The 20,441-nt window shown below is 33.7% G+C and overlaps 2 protein-coding genes across 4 annotated transcripts in view; both read left to right on the top strand.

Annotated features, from left to right (window-relative positions):
• The window catches only part of LOC108737373 (protein gone early-like), a 129,355-nt gene that overhangs the window by 85,204 nt on the left and 23,710 nt on the right, over positions 1–20,441 (top strand). The gene's annotated exons all lie outside the window — the stretch shown is intronic.
• On the top strand, positions 12,418–17,236 carry LOC108737365 (PE-PGRS family protein PE_PGRS16-like). Its single transcript, XM_018470184.1, has 4 exons — positions 12,418–13,521; positions 13,641–14,633; positions 15,894–15,971; positions 16,065–17,236. The coding sequence occupies exons 1-4, from the start codon at positions 13,507–13,509 to the stop codon at positions 16,977–16,979; spliced, it is 2,001 nt and encodes a 666-aa protein (XP_018325686.1). The 5' UTR covers positions 12,418–13,506; the 3' UTR covers positions 16,980–17,236.

The raw sequence follows: 20,441 nt of genomic DNA, 5'->3' as shown, positions 1-20,441 counted from the left end.
TTCAAGAAGTGCTTCTTTGATGACGATGATTCGGTTATTATATTAATAAAGAAGTCATAAATCCGCCTACCAATTCTGGTTTATTAATTTTTTAAATAAATTCGTTATAACAGAAAGCTTTGATCTCGAATCATATAACAGACGCTCACGTTATTTATTCGTTTTGATGATTGAATGTTTATTCTATATTAATTCGAAAGTTATTCAACATGGCCTTATACAGAAATAACAAGCAAACGAATAATTAAATTGCTTAAATGTTTTTAATAACCGATTTAGGTATGTACAAACAATTTTAAAGTTTATAGTCACTTGTAACACACGGTTGGCAATGAATTAGTAACTTTTATAATGTTTACTTATATGTATAAAATCTGAATCCTTGATTTGCTCTTAAAAAAAATATGGCAATGGTAAAATGACGTGAGCTATTAGAAGATTCCTCATTTCTTTTCCTTGTAAAATGTGGTTAGTTTTGCTAGATATTTTTTTTCTTCTTGTCGTAGCGTTAAGCGATATGTTTTTAGAACAACGGCAGCCAATTACTGAACTGAGGGCAATACTAAAAATCTGTAACTTCTCTCATAAGGATTTACTACTTATTCTGCATACATTATGTTGTTTAATTTTTTATAAAAGCATTGTTAACGAAAAGACACAAGCATAATTTGATGTAGCCTGTCAAATTTGACGGTCACTGTATCATCCTAAAAACGTTACAGTGGAAATCATTCGTCCATCTTGAAGGCACTGGTATTGATTAATTTATCGCACATCAGAATCATTAGATCGTCAATCCTAAGACCAGTTAGACACGCATATCCACTTTTTCCTATTCTGAGCTAATGTTCGCATTAGCCTAGCACTAGAATATCCCATTTGCTTAACTATTTGTGAACAGTAATGTAATCTAGGTCTACCTCTACTCCCCCTAACTCCTGTTTCTGTTTATAATCCTCCAACCTATCTCGCCTATTTCTTATTGACTTCCATATATCCTTAAATAATGTAAAGTATTCCAGACACATTTTATTCGAAAACTAGCAATTAATACTAATGTCAAACCGTGTTCTGAAAAAGGATCAATTTGTTAACGATCCTGTTAAATTTAAAATTCAACGTACTTTACTGTTAGTTAAAGTTAGGATTTTCATTGTAAAAGGCAGAAATTTATGTATATACCTAAGCAAAAAATTGTACTTGTACTTCTACACTGTTGAACCTGTTTCAAGAATCTCTGTACGTAAAATGACCTAAACCAGTAGCAATCTCAAGTTACTTTTAGCCAATTTTCAATTCTTTCAGTATCTCCTTTCAAGGATTAATAATATATTACTGTGACGTTTATTTCTACCATTAACTACTGTTAGAGTGCATGAGATAACCATAAATTCAATTTTTATGTCTGTTAATTTCATAGCCTTTTTTCTAATGTTGTTATTTGATTTTCATTAAACGTACCTACCGCTAATTTTGTGTTATTAAATTTAATTAATCAATAAAGTAATTCTTTAGAAATTTTGATTGCCTTTTTTTAAAATGAACACTACTATCATCATACCCGTATTACGTAAGCAAAACCATAGTTAAAATTCAACGTTCAATGTTACATTCCTGATGTTGTACAGTGTCAATCTATTCATATGTGTAAGAGTAAAATTGATTACATCTGTACCTATGCAGATTTGTAAAGTGTGTTAAGATAGATGTATGCACACGTCCTGATTATGTGATTATTATTTTCGTTGAATAGTATGTACGCGATTCATTGTCATTACGCCGTTATTAGGTACCCTTTTGAACAGAGGATTGCGAAATGTACGATTTTTTTTTTCATTAAAAAATATAAGTACTTCTGCCTACACGTACTTATTAGACATTACATTACGTTCGCGTTCCTCTGGTATTAAGGAAAAAAGGCTAAACGTTGTCATGAATAAACTTTAATGATGCAATTGTGATTATTTAACGACCAATTCGATATTTAAACACTTCTATTCATTTCAGTTTTTTTCTTGTTTCAGGTGAGTCCTTCAGAAATTCTTTTGATATTAAAAGTCCCGTCGATTTCCAGGTAGGTCATTCTGTGCTTAATTACAAATACAGTGGATTTCATTTGTTACGTCCTTGGTTATAGCGGCCATTTTGCTATAGCGACATTAAAATTAAGTGCCTTGAATTTAAAGCATACTTTAGCACTAAATTCATGCGGCTATAACGACTTCGGGTGTAGCACCGAGTTCGAATGTGGCGACTGTTTTTAATGGATCATTTGTAACAAATCCCTAGTAATCCCATGCAGATATACCAACCGAAGCTTTTTTATCTTTTGTTTACATCCACACAGATGATCAACAAATGTGGTAACCTTTACCGATTGTTTATAAATGCTAGCCAGATAACCGATTACATTAAAATGGTTCAGTTACAAAGTGATATTCTGAGTAGCAAGTGTGTAGTAAACTTTTGAAAATAAGTATGACTCCTAAAACCTAGATGCACATTTACTGTTATCAAATAAAGGCAAAAATCGATTCACAATTGAAAAATGGTGAAAAGTATTCATACGCGTCTGTATCTTTTTACCTTTGCCTGTAACGACTTCCGGATATAATGACGAAATTACAGTGGTCCTTCGTCGTCGTTACACCCGAATTCCACTGTAACTGTTGAACAAATTTTAAAAAATAGGCTTTTGCTGTCAAACGAACTCAAAAGTGATAAATTGGTGCAAGATTGCTTTTTGATATGTTTAATATAGTGACATAAAACAAATACATAAACGAAAATAGAGTGGTATAATCAGAGGTAGCTATGATCGGGTTATGTAGAACTGAAGAATAGTTAAAAAATTAGATATTTATGTGTTTTTGCTAATCACTAAAGTTGAAAACAGAAGCAAGTTATAAAGATTTGTAAAAATATATAAGTAAGAAGAAATAGTAGTAAAGCACAACAAACTTATTTAAATTAAAGCTTTTATATGAAACAAGGAAGATACAATAAAGTCAAATGTATTCTAAATTTCATCAAGAAACTCTTCTTCTCAAATTGATCATAAATCTACCTGAAAAATATATTTGCCTGATCTGACTTTTGCAAAAATTAGGACTTACATATACAATTAACAAGATATTACAACTTACCTATACATATACGATAGCTTTGATCTATCAAGCATACTCATTGGTATGTTGTTTTTTTGCGATATCATAATGTAATATATATTATTAATTAAGAACATCTCAAAGCAACTTGCTTTCGGTGAACTTAAAGAAATTACTCGCGAACGGCATTCATATTTCTTAATTTCGACGATACGGTCCAAGTTAATGTGAAGTGAAGGAAAATCTGGAAATATTTTCAAAGAGGATTTTATATTTCTGTTAATAAAAAATTGAAATTACAGTGGATGTCGTTTATAACAACGACAGTATGCCGTTATATATGAACACCATATAATATACAAAAACATGTACATTTTACTTATCACAGACGTTGTAGCACGTTATATCCGATTTCGTTATAAACGATAACTCTCAGGTTTAAGACTCGTACGTACCTATAAAAGGTATTATTTCTGTCCACTACTGAAATTTCTATGCATTTATCTACTGTAGGTATCATTTTTATGGTTTTACAGCATATAACATTGTGTTTATGTCTTACAAATTACGGTATATGTGTATGATAATATCAATCTACAGAGTTTATATTACAGGGAACAAATTTTACACGTAAATCATACCAATAAACTACTTCATCCGTCTTTACAGACATGTGTTATATAGATACCATATGGTTCTAACAGTTTCCTGAAATTGATGAATTGCATTAAATTGTCAAAAACACAGGTGAATGTTTTGCGTGTAATGTCTTTAAAATAAAATATTAATTCATTAACAAAAGAATTTTTCACTTTCTAAGCTGTTGACTTTTCATAATTTTTTTATTGGTTGCTGGTGAACTTTTATTTGTTTACCACTTTGGTGGCTTTACCTTCGGTTATAAAACGAAAACTATACGTAACATTTCTTTGTTTATAAAAATTATGTTAATTATAGCTTAATAGGTGAAGTGATAAACTATTCACAAAAGAAATTTAATGTTTTATTTAACTTAATTTCGTAAACCTATTAGTGTGATAATCAATTCACAAAAGGTTTCGACATATTTTGTTTGATATAGGAGAATAAGTAAGAAGGAATGGGTGAAATTTTTTTTCAACAAGGTATCTTGGATTAGGTTTGCCTATACAAATTTTTTTCTAGAAAATTATAAACTTCCACAAAGTGTATTTATCACCAGGCACTAATACTCAATAATGTTATACATTTTTTAGTTGCCTTTTTTGAAGTGTTCTTATTTTCCATCTTTTGGAGTATGACTGCTTTGTCCCACATAGATTAAATGAGTTGCTGTAATAAAATACTGCAAGTACACCCTTTTCGTTAGAAACTCAGTTTTTCTAGTCTTTTATTAACTTATGAGAAGATCGTCATGCAGATGTACAAATAAATTAAATAAAATGTGTTAAATTTGACATTTTCAAATACTTGTCTAAATTTTTAGATTTCTTTATTACCCACTTAAAAATTTGATTTATTGCTTAAGTTTTTATTTTTATCATCTCATCGGATCTATATCTATACCTCGGCCATTAGAAGACGTGATAAGAACTATTAATTGATTAATTCCTCTGCTAAGCAAAACGAAGGCAATGGCACTTTACATAATAACTTCCAATAAAAGAGTCGTTTATGTAATTGAAACTGAACAAAAGTTGCAGATTTGCATATCTTTGTTTGATATCCATGGGTGTACAGGCTAATCCTTTTACGGAGAGAGTAATGGCACACCCACCTGTAATAAATGGTTAATATAATTGTGGGTATTTTTTGAACGGGAAACATAAATCAATGCTTCAGATAGCAATCTTTATTAAATTAAAATGCTACATAGATAGGTGATTTTATAATTCCTAGTTAGTTAAGCGCTTTGTCTACCTGAAGTGGTAAATTATAAATAGATTTTATAAATAATCATCGTTTTTTATTATAGTTATTAATTTTCTTATATAANTTAAACATACTTAACGCACTTATTTGAAAACTGCTCATAAATTTTAATGAAAAATGAAGAAGTACCTGTTTATCTAGTAACCAAAATTTCATATAACTATTATTTTATCTTAGTAGGAGGAAGTAAATAGGCGAGATAGGTTGGTGGGACACTTTCTAAGGCTTGAAGGTCTAGTCAGAGACATATTAAAGGCAAAAATAGGAGTTAAGAGATAGATCTAGATTAGATTACTATTTGCAAATAGTTAAGGATGTGGGATGTTCTAGTTTTAGGGAAATGCGAAGATTAGCTCATGATAGGAAGGAGTGGAGGTGCGTGTCTAACCTGATTGACGGCCTTATGATAAGGAGGAAGTATTCTGTAGGAAAATGTCACTATATAATGCTAAGGGAAAGCTAGGGATTATCTTCCTGTAAATGATGCAAACCTCTATGTATATTAATAAATAATAATACAAATATGTAGATAGAATGTACATATTCTATTTGTACAAATTAATTACGGTAGATAGTTGAAAGACATATCTCGCTTCTTGAAACCATTAACCAGTGCAAAAAAAATCAAAGCAAAAAAAATAGCGTTCCGCTTAGCAATAATACGTTCTTGAACTGTAATTTGCGACAACTTATCTTTTATGTTCCCATAAATTACAAGTATACACGCATAACGTCATGATGCATACGTGTTTTGAAGAAAATCAGATCACTGATGACTGGTGGAGAAAATACCATCTGCCGGTTTTATAGTCGGTAGTGTTTTTTCGCACTCGTGCTGCTTTTACGCTTGGTTTTACGATAATTGGTTCATTACAAGATATCAAGTACGAGAAGTCATTGATACTAATAGCCGTGCACGCAAACGTTGTGAGTATGTAACCCTTGACAAAGAAAAACAACTTTTTTTAGAAGCTCATAAGTCGGTTATCTCAAAAAGTGCTTACCAATCCGGAAATTTTGGCGTGACTCCCAGATAACCCGCTTTCCTTAGTCTTTGTCTTAAAACAAATCCACAAATAAATCTCTTGACTTCTGGCGTTATCGATCGCTCCCTGCGGCATTCATTTATTGCAGAATATCTGTAACTACTATTCCATGATACAAATTAAAGATGGGTTGGATACCCAGTAAAATCGTTATCTGGTGTATTTCTGATGCAAATTTTTACGTAAATTTTATTAATATTCTTGGCAGCTTTAAGGATACATATAATAGGTAGTAAGAAACAAATGTTATCCAAAAAATGACTGATGTATTACCATTTAGGTGTCGACTTTCATGAATTATCAAAATACATGTAGGTAGTAACTTGATTTCGGTTTCTCTTCTTAAATAATTACAATAGTTATTTACATGAAAAATAAATTTAACGATTGCTTGTCAGTTATTTTTATAAATTCTTAAAGGTTTTCTTATTTTATGTTAATAATATTTCAAACGTTACCTACATTTTGTCCGGTAACTTGAGGTGACTTATTAATGTTCAAAGTCCTAATAGGTTGCTCATATTTATAATATCTGAACTGGTGCTAGGGAATAGTTTTTAGAAACTTGAAAGTGTATAAAGATGTCTCATAATATTTTCTTTTAAGTTTCTCTGTTATTAAAAAAACTAACTGTGACTTGTGTTGCATCGTAAACTAGTTTCACTTTTGGTGTTAAAAACTGGTGAGCACCTAGTGGAAGATGCCGTTCCTCTTAATTTAATTCCGGATACGATGTGCTCTATGTATCACACACGTGACGAATAAATTTCATTAACATTCATTCATTATTTACTTTTCTCGTTTACATTTATTAATGATTTCTTTAATTAAAATCCGAATTTGTTTGGATCATAGATGCATGCCTACATGTTTTCCGAATTTAAGCGTGCAGGTTTTCCTGAGAGAAAATGCACTACAAATTATTTTTTATACCTAATAACTTTTAAATATTTTTTTATTGGTCTGGTCTAGACTTCTAGTATGGAATTATCTTTTCGAATGGGTCATTTTTTTCAATGTGATTTCAATAAAAGTCGTTATTGACGGAAGAGTGGGTGTGATATGAAAATAAATAAAAGTAAAACAGAAGTATTAGTACCCAAAGGAAGAATATATAAGGAAAGTGTAAATATAAAAATAGGGAACTAACAATTATAAGAAGTCTGTGGTTTTTAGTATCTATCTAGGAAGTTAGATAATTCAGGATGGAAGGATAATGCACGGCTCTGTAGGGGTGCGAAACGTAGACGGTGGCCATAGTGTAAAAAGATCGAAATGTGATGTTACAGGCGAATTATGAGTATACCGCAGATAAAAATGTGGAAGTATTCATCATCATCATAAGGTCGTCAGTTCTAAGACTGGTTGAACACGTACCTCCACTCCTTCCTATCCTGAGCTAATCTTCGCATTTCCCTAACATTAGAACATCCCACAACTATTTGCGAAGAGTAATCTGATCTAGGTCTACCTCTACTCCTCTTAAATCCTGTTTGTGCATCTAATATGTCTCTGAACTAGATCTTCATGCCTGAGAAGGTGTCCTACCAATCTATCAACCAGTTTTAGGATTGACGATCCTATTACGATGATTTTTTACTTGATTTGGCCTAATTACGTAATACAAAAAATTTGTTATCACAACTCTAAATAGACATATGAAGGATTGGTACCCTATTTTTATAATTAAAAGGTTCTATTTGATATTAATTTGAGTTTCCAATACAAGTTTTAGTCACATTATTATTCCCCGCGAGCATAACCAATTTTAATTGGAAAACAAAAACTCTTTTAAAGCTTTTATTCTTTTACAACTTTTTCAGTTATTATTATTATTGTATGCTTATCAAGTAGTTTTCGTTTTGTTTATTTCTAGTGAAAGCATCGTCTTGAGAAATTATTGTTACTAATGCAACGGTTTTATTTAACATCCGATCTAACATCAGGGATTCAAGGAAATTTAATTATCAAAAGTTCAATTTAATTTTCTAGCTATTGTTGGTGATCTATCTGGATCGAGGAAGCGTTGGCAATCTGAGTATATGGTAATGGTGAAAGGTTTCTTTTATTGTTGTATTTTGTATTCTTGAAGCCACCATCTAAAACTGCTGTAATATAACGTATCTACCAACAAAAACCTTTTATTTTTATAAAATTACCTTTGCAATGACCATTTCGTATTCATGTTTGGCCTCTGACCTTCAAAAAATAATTGAAGAAGAAGCGTTTGCTTCTCGAGTTAGTAGAACACCTCTTACTTTGGTAGGTGCATTAACAACTTTCGGACAACCAACCCGAATAAAAAAAAAACACATTTGCTATTAAAAAGTTGGAATTCTTACATGGTATCCTGTAAATACACATCAGTTATAGTAATAAACATTGTGTAACGGATTTTGTGTCAGAAGAAGTCTTTTTTCTCTTGCAATATCCTTCATAATTAGGTAACATTTACATTAGATTTAACTAATCGCAAAGAAATTCGCAGGTCACCGTGGTTTGCTTTTGTCTATGGTGTACAGTTAAAATTACGAAACAATGGTGAATGTTTATTAACATATCGTATTAATAATGAGAATTAACACTTAATTAATCCTATTTGTGGTTTCAGAGTTTTGGTTATTTTTGTACACAATGAGAAATTCTTTTAATTTATGTAGAGGCATTTCAAAATGTATACGCGCCCGTACGGAGTTGTGCTATATGTAGTATAACATTCTGCGCTACTGATAGGTAGCAGCAGATACGAGCCCTTACATTGCTACAACATATGGTCCTTCGAGCCGGATTTTAATTCGTTTACATCATTTAAATTGCATTAACGAACAATTCACAAGTAACGAACATTGTTTACTATTATCAAATCAAAAATCGAATCCAAGTGCAGTGACAAATTAACAAATACGGCTATAGTGATCAGCGTTATCAACGGCTCACCAGCAGCGTTATCTACGGCTCACCAGCAGCGTTATCCACGGCTCACCAGCAGCGTTATCTACGGCTCACCAGCAGCGTTATCAACAGCTCACCAGCAGCGTTTTCCACGGCTCACCAGCAGCGTTATCCACGGCTCACCAGTAGCACAGTCAAGATCGGCAGGTAAGCTCGTTATATTCATATCGCCAACCCCTATTCTTATCATCTATCTTTCAAAATGACTGACGTCGCCACTCTTAAAAGCCTACATCATAAACGTGCAGCGATACATCGTGCGTTAAGTAGTTTCATAAAAATTATCAACAGCTGGGAAAACATCCCTGACTCTCGTGATCCTGACTATCTGCAAACGTCACTCGAAACATTAGAATTAAATTTTGCAAAATTTTATGACATACAAGATCAAATAGAAGAAATACAACCAGAAGAAATAGAAAAACGAGAAGAATATGAAACTTTTTACAACAAGGTTAAGGGCAAGGCTAGAAAATTCTTAAGAGAATTCAATACGACAAATTTACCAGCAAGAAATCCTATACAACCGGCACTTCCTCAAATTATTCAACAAAATAATGAACTAAGTGTCAAACTACCGACAGTAACGCTTCCGACCTTTAGTGGGGCTGTTGAAGAATGGCCNTCATCAAAGCCCCAACTCCATCCTTTCTCTTCTAACAAGACCCGCAATTTTATATTATTTGCATTTACCTAATTTATTGTATCGGATAAACGTTCAACTTAAATCAGTTAGTTATCTGCCAACAGGAAGATTCTCTTTTGTATATGACATTATTATTATGCACCCTTCACTGACCCCATAAAAATTCCTCGTTGGTTAAAACAGTCGTGTTGTTGACTTTCATTTTATTCTTTGTATATCGTCGAAGCATTTCTATCATAACGTGAAAGACTGTTGGCTCCATGTACTCATCGATTTTGGCCCTGAATGGAATTTAAATACACTGGTAAAATCGTATAATTGCCTGATGAATATGGAAAAGAGAGCTTTCCTCGGTTGCGTATGGTAAAACCCAAACATGAAGCCGGAACTGACACACGGGCTGAATTACGACATATCGCTTGTGTTAACATGATATCAATTCGAAATGGTTTTTTGTTATCATTTTACTTTATGTTTAGACAAAATTTTGTATACGTATAGCAGCATTTCTTAACCTGAAATATTGTTGCTGTTAAAGTTTAACGTTTCTGTTATATTTGGGGGAATTTTAGGACTTTTTCGTGATTTTTACTGATTAGTAGTAGTAGTACTTCAGAAAAAATAGTATTCAATACATTAATCTCATTTACGTCTACTTTCTTTTGTGTGATATCTTTTAAACACAAATTTCGGAAAATAAATAAAAACAGAAAAATGTTGAATAAGTACTTCATTAATCACGGAGAAAACTAAATTTTTATGACAAAGCAAAAATTACAATTTTCGATTGTAAATGACTTAATATGCCGTAGAAATAGTACAATTTATTAGGTAACTTGTAATAATCTCAATTTTGACATGCTTTTTTAAAATTTTTCAAGTTTCTTAATTAAATGTAAATTCAACTAAAATGCCTAGTAAATTTATTTCTGCTGGGATATTATCTTTACAAATTCGGGTCCAAATTGTAATTTTCGCTTACGAAGCAACGGGCTAGTGAGATAAATTGTAAATATCGCTTTAATATTTAGGTGAATTTTCCTTTTTCATTTTTTCCGTGTTGTAATTTAATACTAACAGATCTCTTAGTATATAACGGCAAGGTTTTCACATTTTTTTCTACCTTGTAAAGTAAGTAATTTAGTTGCTACTGGTTTTGTTGTTTTTTGTGAAATCCAAAAGTTTAGGTTACACCCTTGGCATCCCATCACCACTCTAACAGCTATATTTTCCTATAGGTGTATCATCTCCATCGCCAGTCCAAACACCTGTTGGACACGCACTTCCATTCTCTCCTATCATTAACTTATCTTTACATTTCTCTGGCCTTCTTTATTCCTATTTCTATTTCCAATTTGTCTCCAAATAACTCTATATCTTCCATCTTTTAGGTTGATTCTTGATTATTTTTAATAATTTAATATATAATTCGTTGAATCTTGTGGTTCTTATGGTTAAGATTTGTAAAAGTTTAAGTATGCATATATACATATTTTAAAATTTTATTGTGAATGGATCTACAGGGCATCGATATATTGTTGTAGGTAACGGTTTAAAAAATTAAAAATTTTATTTGTAAGGTCACTATTGCATATTCTCGTGGTAATGAATAGGCAATAATGAAATATTTCTTTTAATAGATATTCGCGAAATTGCGAGAACAGTTTCGTCATAATTTCTAAGTATTAATACAATTAAAATTATACAACTTCCGTTAACAAAAAATGTTTATTTAATCAGTGATGTGTACAAAACATAATTTGCATTTTCCCCTTAATATTTAAATACATAATTACATTACAAGTCTTTAGATATTTTATGTACATTGAGTGAGCCAAAATGCTTACCTGTTTCCTTTAATAAAGGATTATTAACTTTCGTTGTTGTAAAAGCTTCCCCTGTTTGCAACAGACTAATTATTTATTTATTGTTTGCACTTATTGAAGGAAACACTTGAAATCTCAGTGTCGTTTCTCAGGTAAACGAAGATGGAGTTGTGCAATTGCCTGTTTAAAAAATCAAGAAGCGATTGTCAAAAAATTTAACATTGAACAATATACGTATGTATGTATTTTGGAATTGGTTTTCTAAAGAATTAGATTATGATAAAGAACAGCTTCTATTTTTAGCAATCTCGGTTGTATAAAAACCTCAAAACAGACAACTTCTTAATTACATTCTAAAAATAGATCAGTAAGTTTTAAATTTGTGTTTCTTTTCGAAGAAAAACGTAACTGACATTAATTATTATAATTAACTTTATGGATTTTTCCGCGTTAATTTGATTTGTTTGCTATTCATCGTATCTAACATCGTACATATTTTTGTAACGAAAATCTAAATCAATTAAAAGGTAAAAAATATGTTCTAGAATTGCAAACNATACGTTATTAAAATCATTCAGTATAACTTAAAAAGTAAAATCTGGGTACATATTAAATTCTAAATGACTGCATTAAATTATTTTTGCTTTTAATTAACTAAAAATGTGCAGATGTTTAACAGAATTTAATTATACCATAAGTAATTAAAAAGTCAATAAACAAGTACGTGTCTCGTAGTAAGTTTTATTGGTTGCATACGTTGAGACCTTATCTTTCGAAATTTTAGTAGCTAAAAACTTGACTTGAACATTACATAACATTATGGGTATTTTAATTCTTACTGAGGTATTATACTTATCATTTTCAAAGCAGATCAAAAATTACAAAGAATAATATATTGTAAAATCTATTTCATTAGTACTTCAGACGTTTCGTATTATAAGTAACAAACATCATCATCAAACATTGGCTGAATCTATAAAATCTGATAATACCTATTTACTTACCTATTCATAATGATTCCATTGTATCGATTTCCAGAGGAACCATATTTAATTTTAGAATTAAGGTAGCTTATCAAATTTCTGTTTTAACTGAGTCTGATCTACAGCTACCTCTTTTGTGTGATGACTTTCGGAATTCATGATAACAAGAAACGAGAAAAGCAATAAAATATTGTATTTCCTAAATCCGTTATATCTAAATATAAGATAGGTAGATACCTTTTTTTACTCTGAATTGCTTTTTATTTAACGAACAATAATAATTGACAACCGGACGATAACATTTTAATCGTAAGGAAAACGGATTAGCCGGCGCAACATGAGCCGTATTCAAAACATTAATTTACATAATATGACCATTTTTATCAAAAGTTTATTTACCTCTATCTACGGGAATATTTCTGATATCTTACGTAAACTGCAAAATAAACAACTTAGACAAACGGTACTGAAACGAAAATATTCGTTCTGAAAACATTAATGTGTGTAAAATTCAATTAATGGTTAGTATGTTATTAAATCTCAAACATCGCACTTCTCTAATACACAGTTGATTATCGTCGTTTGTTCGATGATTGCATAAGGTGTACTACGTTCACTTCGACACTTCGAATTTAATTATTATTGAACACGGTTCACAAGTATTCGTGCCGCTTTATGATATCACGAAATGCATGCATAAGGATGACATGAAGATGGTGCCGTGTTTGGTGTTAAGATCTGTGTTGTGCGTTTATGAGGAGAAGAAGTGGTTGACTGGATCAGGAACGCTCCGCCAACGGTCCATCTGATACAGATTCGTTCTGTGGCCCATCGTTTAGATAGTGAGAGGACATGACCCTATTTTTTTACCACCTAACTAACGCCTAATTGCAAACACATTCGCCTCGTTGTTAGAGGATGATCCCTAGTGGGGACGCGAAGATGAGCTATATAACGGTGCTCTGGTTTTGCAGACGTATCAATCACTTTTCGTTTCTTATCGAGTAACATACCGGTTACTCATTCGATTCCAACATGAGAGCTTTCGTGGTAAGTATTTATCAGTGAAAGTAACTTTTGCCTCTTCGGCGCCATTTGATACATAAATAGTCGCATAGTAACGGTAAATTTGTGTCATCGTTGATGTTGTTGTTGTTGTCGTGTTACAGCTCGCCGCCGTACTTGTCGCTTTCGTCCAAGGTCGTCCAGAAGCACCTGGTGGTTACAGCTACTCTGCACCATCATCTAGCTATGGTGCCCCTGGCGGCGCCGGTGGTCTAGGTCTTAGCGGTGGACATGGTGGTGGTCTTTCTGGCGGATTTGCCGGAGGACTCGGTGGAGGACACGGCGGAGGTCTTGGACTAAGCGGTCTTGGTGGTGGTGGTAGTTTCGGAGGAGGTCTCGGTGGAGGACTTGGAGGAGGGCTTGGAGGAGGTCTTGGACTTAGCTCTGGAGGAGGTTTCGGAGCTGGAGGACTTGGAGGTGGTGCCGGTTTCGGAGGAGGTGCTGGTGGATTAGCACTATCCGGAGGAGGTGGATTCGCCGGTGGTGATGCTGGCGGTGCTACCATAGTCCAAAAACACATTTACGTTCACGTACCTCCACCAGAACCCGAAGAAGCACCCGTTGGCCCAAGAGTTATCCCAGTTGGGCAATCCCAGAAACATTACAAAATCATCTTCATTAAAGCTCCAGCTCCCCCTGCACCCACCGCTCCCATCATACCCGTTCAACCTCAAAACGAAGAAAAAACCCTCGTCTACGTTTTGGTTAAGAAACCGGAAGAAGCTCCAGAAATCCACATTCCCACTCCAGCACCAACTCAACCGTCCAAACCTGAAGTTTACTTCATTCGTTACAAGACCGAGAAGGAAGGCGGTATTGGTATTGGAGGAGGTGCTGGAATCGGAGGTGGTGCAGGAATCGGAGGCGGCATTGGAGGAGGTGCAGGTGCCATTGATATCGGTGGTACAACTGGCGCTGGTGTTATCGCTAATTCTGCCCACGGTGCTGGTGGAGACTTGGGGCTTGGAGGCGGACACGCTGGTGGTATCGGCGGCAGTTCAGGACTCGGAGGTGGACACGCTGGTGGTCTCGGAGGCGGCTCAAGCGGTGCTGGAGTATCAAGTAGCTACGGACCCCCTGGCAAGAGTGGCCCATACTAAGAATTAGATAATAAGTTATAAAAATAGCAGTATCTAATTAATTAAAAGTTACCATAGTCTTTAAGGATACTACGGGTATGGGATTGACCCATAACATACTGACCTGTGAGATTGTGATAGTACGCATAATGTTCGTCATCATTGTACATATTTGCCATGTCGTGAGTTTTTTTAAGCCTAGTTACGTAATTATTTTATACAAGTGTGTTTTGCATTTAAATACGGTGACAAATAAATGTATTTATACAATTAATATTTTCTTTTTCTTTCATTTTTCCAATGTTAAACATGTTTTTTCTTCTGCTTTATAGGTAACTACTACTAATAATATGATAAAGATCGCAGTGACCGAAACGTCCCTTAACATTCAATACGCTTAATGAATAGTGAACAAATCATTAACAGTAAAGAAAATATATTAATATCTACTAAAAACTTTAATTAAAAATTTCGTTTTTTCTTTCTGTTGGTCGAAATCATATACCACCAAACAATTGATTTTCTAATAAGTACAAAAATTCTATTAAATTTAAAATAGAATGAACAACTTCGATCCTAAAAATAGTCTCATGAAAATCTAGCATTATTTAATAGTAGGTACCCGTGTACCCAATAGTGTCAGTAATAAATAAACGAATTAATAATTTATACTCTTTTGTTGTGTGCATTTTCTTTTAGCCATTAAAAGTTATTATTGTCGTATTAAATGTATCGGTTTCTTTTATGTTAGTTTAAATGTCTGTGTGTTAAAGGCTTGTACCCATAAAACTAAAATTGTTGGTTTTTAATTTCTCTTCTTTCCGTGAATTATAACAATGCCGACAAGAGAGACGTATGAATAGTGAAAACAAGTTTTTAATGTCAATGTGTTACGGGATCTACCACGCAAGTGTATATATAGGAGTTGTCTGCAATAACTTTCTCTGAAATAAAATAAATTTCGAATCGATTTTAGGCGACTGCCGGAAACCTAGAAACTCCGAGTCTCATTCTGCATGACATGCTTATAAAAAATACGTAATATATTGCCATTAAGCGATCATTTGAATAATTTTGTAAAGACCTGCACTTTAAATATGTTTACACGGGCATGTTTTTTTTTAAAATACACGCATAGGTACGCAGCCAAAATTTTAACGCAGAGGTTATGACCCGAATTTCACTTGTTTAAATGTTAAGCCAGCGTCTCGTTTCAAAGATGTCTTCTTAAGGCGGGGATTTGATTACATGACGATGAAGATGACTCCGGTATAAAAGAAGTCCTTTGGCCTTTTGTTGCCAGATACCTTTGGTACTCATTGTTATATAGTTCTAAACATGAAGACCCTTTTGTTGGTAAGTAAAATAACTTGAAATACTTCAAAAACTTTGTACGTTTGCAATGAGTAACAATAAATATTTGTTTTGTTTAAATAATTTAAATTACAGTTCGCAGTGGTGGCATTTGTGCAAGGTCGACCTCAGTACAGTTACAATCCACCCTCTGGAAATTATGGAGCTCCCTCAGGTGGAGGTGGGCGATTAGGATTTACAACGGGACTTAACACTCAAATTGGCAATAATATTGGATTAAGTGCTGGAGTGGGTCAGCTTGCTGGGGGTGGAATTGGAGCCAACGTCGGTTTATCTCAGAGTGGTAATTTAGGCATAAACGCTCATGGTTCGTTAACTGGCATTGGGGGTGGAAATTCTGGAGGATTAAGTGGTAGTTCTGGAGGATTAGGATTAGGTGGTAGTTCTGGAATATCAACAGGAGGCATCTCAGGGGGAATATCCGGTATCGGGGGTGGACTATCTGGATTAGGAGTCTTAGGAGGTAGTGGTGGTGGTGGTGGTATAATAGGAGGAGGTCAAACGCTTGTCCAAAAACATATTTACGTTCACGTCGCTCCCCCTGAACCGGAAGAACTAAGACCCTCTCCAGTCCTTGCAGCTGGTCCAGTTCAAAAACATTACAAAATTATTTTCATCAAAGCCCCAACTCCATCCATTTCACCTGCTTCTATCATTGCTTCGCAGCAACGATCTGAAGAGAAGACATTGGTTTACGTTTTAGTCAAAAAGCCCGAATCTGCGGAGGACATCGTTGTTCCAACAGCTGCACCTACACCACCGTCCAAACCGGAAGTTTACTTCATTCGTTACAAGGCCACGAAGCAGGCTGTCGGTGGTGGTGGTGGTGGTGTGGCTACCGGTGGTCTAGTGGGTAGTGCGGGTGGTATAGGTACGAATGTGGTTACCGGTGGTTCCGCTGCTGGTGCTCCAACTGGAAGTTTCAGCAGTTCAGGTACTTCAGGTCTTCCGGGAAGTTATGGTCCTCCAGGCCAAAGTGGACCTTATTAGATGAGGCGAAGAAGGATATTGTAAATATGTAAATTTTATAATATGTATACATTAATATAACGTGTTAGCTGCAAAAGCTAATATAGAAAAGGAACAGGACCCGTGAGAATAAAGGTAGCACTTGTTTTCGATAAGTTTTACAGTGACGATTGTACTGTTAGCAGTAGTTAAAAATGTAATGGATAGTTTGTGTATTTTATGCACTAATAAGTTTTTCTATTTCTACAGGGTTTGTATAATAAATAGTTTTAAAAATGTTTACTGCTTTTTCTTTATTTCATTTGCAGCACACTTCATTAACCAGGTACAAATTGAGCTGGGCACTATTTTACCTATTTTCTTGATTAGTTACCCATCAGTTTCAGTGTTTTTTATCTTCCATAATTGCTCTTGGTGAAAAACTAAAAAATATATACAATATGCAATTTATTTTCTAAAAGGGCCGTTTCAGATATCCTACAAGCATAATCAAAGAATAAAAAATTGTTTTTACGTCTTTGAAACAAAATTCTACATTGCGTTTACTTTTTAATGTTACTATTGTTAAGTTCATCATTAACCCTTGGAATTGCACGATAGCAGTACCGAAATCAATAAGTTATCAATAAAAATTAAAAGATTCTATTTCTTTTCGCCTAATGATCTTATCCACTTTTGACTATTACCAAATATGACAGTAGTTTTATTTTACCCAAAGTCAAAAACACCAGATAACTATCCAGCATTATTGCTGACAGATAAGATGAAGGTGCGTGTCCAACCAGCCTTAGGACTGACGACCTTGTGATGATGATGACATAGATTCTTCCGAAGTTTTTTAGACACAATAGCGTCACCCGGGTAGATATCTAATTTCCAATCCATTGACGGTGCTATACTGACTATAATGTAGATGGAACTTCGCTATCTATTTGGGATTCATGAGCTCTGAGAATGGCATGCTCAAAGACAATCGATACAAAAAAAACATTGGTAAGAAAATTATGGATTCATCCAGTGTGACTTTTAGTGTTTAAGAACATTGTAGGCTCGTTTCAACGGTTTCAACTCAACCCTTTCGTTAAAAATTCGCCAAGCAAGAATTAAAATTTCGTTGGCTTAGTGTTTTAACGATTTTTTGAACGGGACTTGATTTGAGACGTTACTGAGGTTGGTGTTTAATGGAGAGCTCGCCAGAAAGAACACATGAATCATTAATCGCAGTGGTTTTGCCGGGTACTCGGTTATCCCTAATCCCTATCTGGTGCATCTCTAGTTTAGACTAATTTACATGATATAAGGGTAGCTTTCATGTAGTAGTCTACAAAAAAAATGCGGTACATAAGTACCTATCTATACTTAAAATTTCAATGTGCTACTCTTTATTATTTTCTAATTTTCAACTGATAATTATGTGTTAACTGAAATATTTACTTATTAGCAATAATGACAGCTAGTGATGGAGTACCTACTAACCATAAAATTAATATTATTTGTAATTAAAGCGTTACTTTTATTATTCGCGAAATCATATATCTATTAATTTGTATCTTGTAAAGAAATTATCAGTTGAAGATTATGTATTCTATACAAATGTAAGAAGAGCAGTTTGTGTCGTTTACATAATGAGAATAAATTAAATTAAATTTTATGGCCATTAAGTTTTAAGGAAGTCACTCCTTTGGCACGTTAACCCAATAAACGTTACGTCATTTTACTGTAGAAAATATTTCCTTACAGTAGCTAAGCCACACACGTGGGTATGTATCATGCTGAAATAATTCGGTTTATTAACACGATCATGTCTAAAAGCTTGTACAAATTACAAAAATGATTAGAATACAAATTAACTACACCATGTTTTGATTTTTTTATTGTAATGACGAATTTTAACTGGCTGATTATACGTGATTTAGAGGAAAACAATTAGCAGTGTTGAATATTTTATTAGCAAGAGCTAGGATATAAGATATATAGTCTTGTTTTTGAAATGTTTTACTCCAATTTTATCAGAAAGAAGCTTTATCCTGTAATTTACTTTTGTATTACGTTGACATTTCAACACTTATTGCTATACATTCTTTATTATGGTAATTAATTATGAGCTTAAACTAAAATTATTTAAAAAAATTGGATCCCTTAATTTGTCACTTCCTAGTCTTAACAGTCCTAAAAAGTTTCTAAGTAGTGGAAGTAAATATTAGGTACCCTGTTGTAAAATAAATACGTTATTAAAATCATTCAGTATAACTTAAAAAGTAAAATCTGGGTACATATTAAATTCTAAATGACTGCATTAAATTATTTTTGCTTTTAATTAACTAAAAATGTGCAGATGTTTAACAGAATTTAATTATACCATAAGTAATTAAAAAGTCAATAAACAAGTACGTGTCTCGTAGTAAGTTTTATTGGTTGCATACGTTGAGACCTTATCTTTCGAAATTTTAGTAGCTAAAAACTTGACTTGAACATTACATAACATTATGGTAGGTCAACAGCTTTTATGAATGAAATGTTTGATGTGCAATATCTACTTATAAAAAAACCAGTGATTTCTCTGTTCTTTCATGGATGGCGTCCTGTGTATCTAGACATCCATATAAATAAAACTGAAGATTCTGTTTATAACATCGAAATAACTACTTTTAACTTTATTTTTATTTCAAAAAAATTTCGTTTCGAAACGAACCGATTTCGATGGGGCTTTACAAACTTGAAGAAGAGGTTTTCAGGAACGATTTTAGTCCCTGTTAAGACCATATTAACTCCACGTTATACTACGCGTGGATTGCCAATTCATGCTACGCATAACAGGTTCGGCGCGGCATGGAGCAAACAGACGCGTGCTATTGTCTTTTTTTTCTTTTCACAGCGCTCTACGCGTCGTACATGACCTTTACACAGCGCATTTCGGCATTGTCCGCTTTAAACCGCGCTGATCGCGTTACATGGAGCGTGGATCGATAATCCACGCGACGTATAATAGGGGCTTTACATGACGCGTGGACTGCCAATGCTCGTCGGCGCAGGCTAGAACAGGAAGACTCGTCCTTTGGCTCCTTTTCACGGAAGCGATAGGTGCGTGGAATAGCGATTAACGTTCCGTGAAACGGGGTCGGCGCGGCTTGGAGCGTAAAGGAACGTTTTGGGGCGTTCCACGCGCCGAGTAACATGATTATTTGTTTGTACGGGCTAATCTTCGAAACAGCTGAATCGATTTTGACGGGACTTTCGCAGGAGTGAAAGAGGAGGCTACTTTTTTTTTGTTATTTATCTGTCAGTCCGTATTTTTTTACGCGCTGGTTAAAAACTAATAGTTTAACTTAAAAAAACTGCCCCGATAATTTATTATCTACTTGCATTTTCAAACTTCTCTCACAGTATTTAACTTCTAGAAATGTCATGATTGAAAGAGGAGGTACATTTACGTATGTGTGTATAAATAATAAATACAAACTTGTTTACAGCTGGTCCAGTTCA

The sequence above is a fragment of the Agrilus planipennis genome, unplaced genomic scaffold, assembly GCF_000699045.2.
Source record: "Agrilus planipennis isolate EAB-ADULT unplaced genomic scaffold, Apla_2.0 scaffold159, whole genome shotgun sequence".
NCBI classification, from domain to species: domain Eukaryota; kingdom Metazoa; phylum Arthropoda; class Insecta; order Coleoptera; family Buprestidae; genus Agrilus; species Agrilus planipennis.
This window is presented reverse-complemented; position numbering and strand designations above follow the sequence as displayed.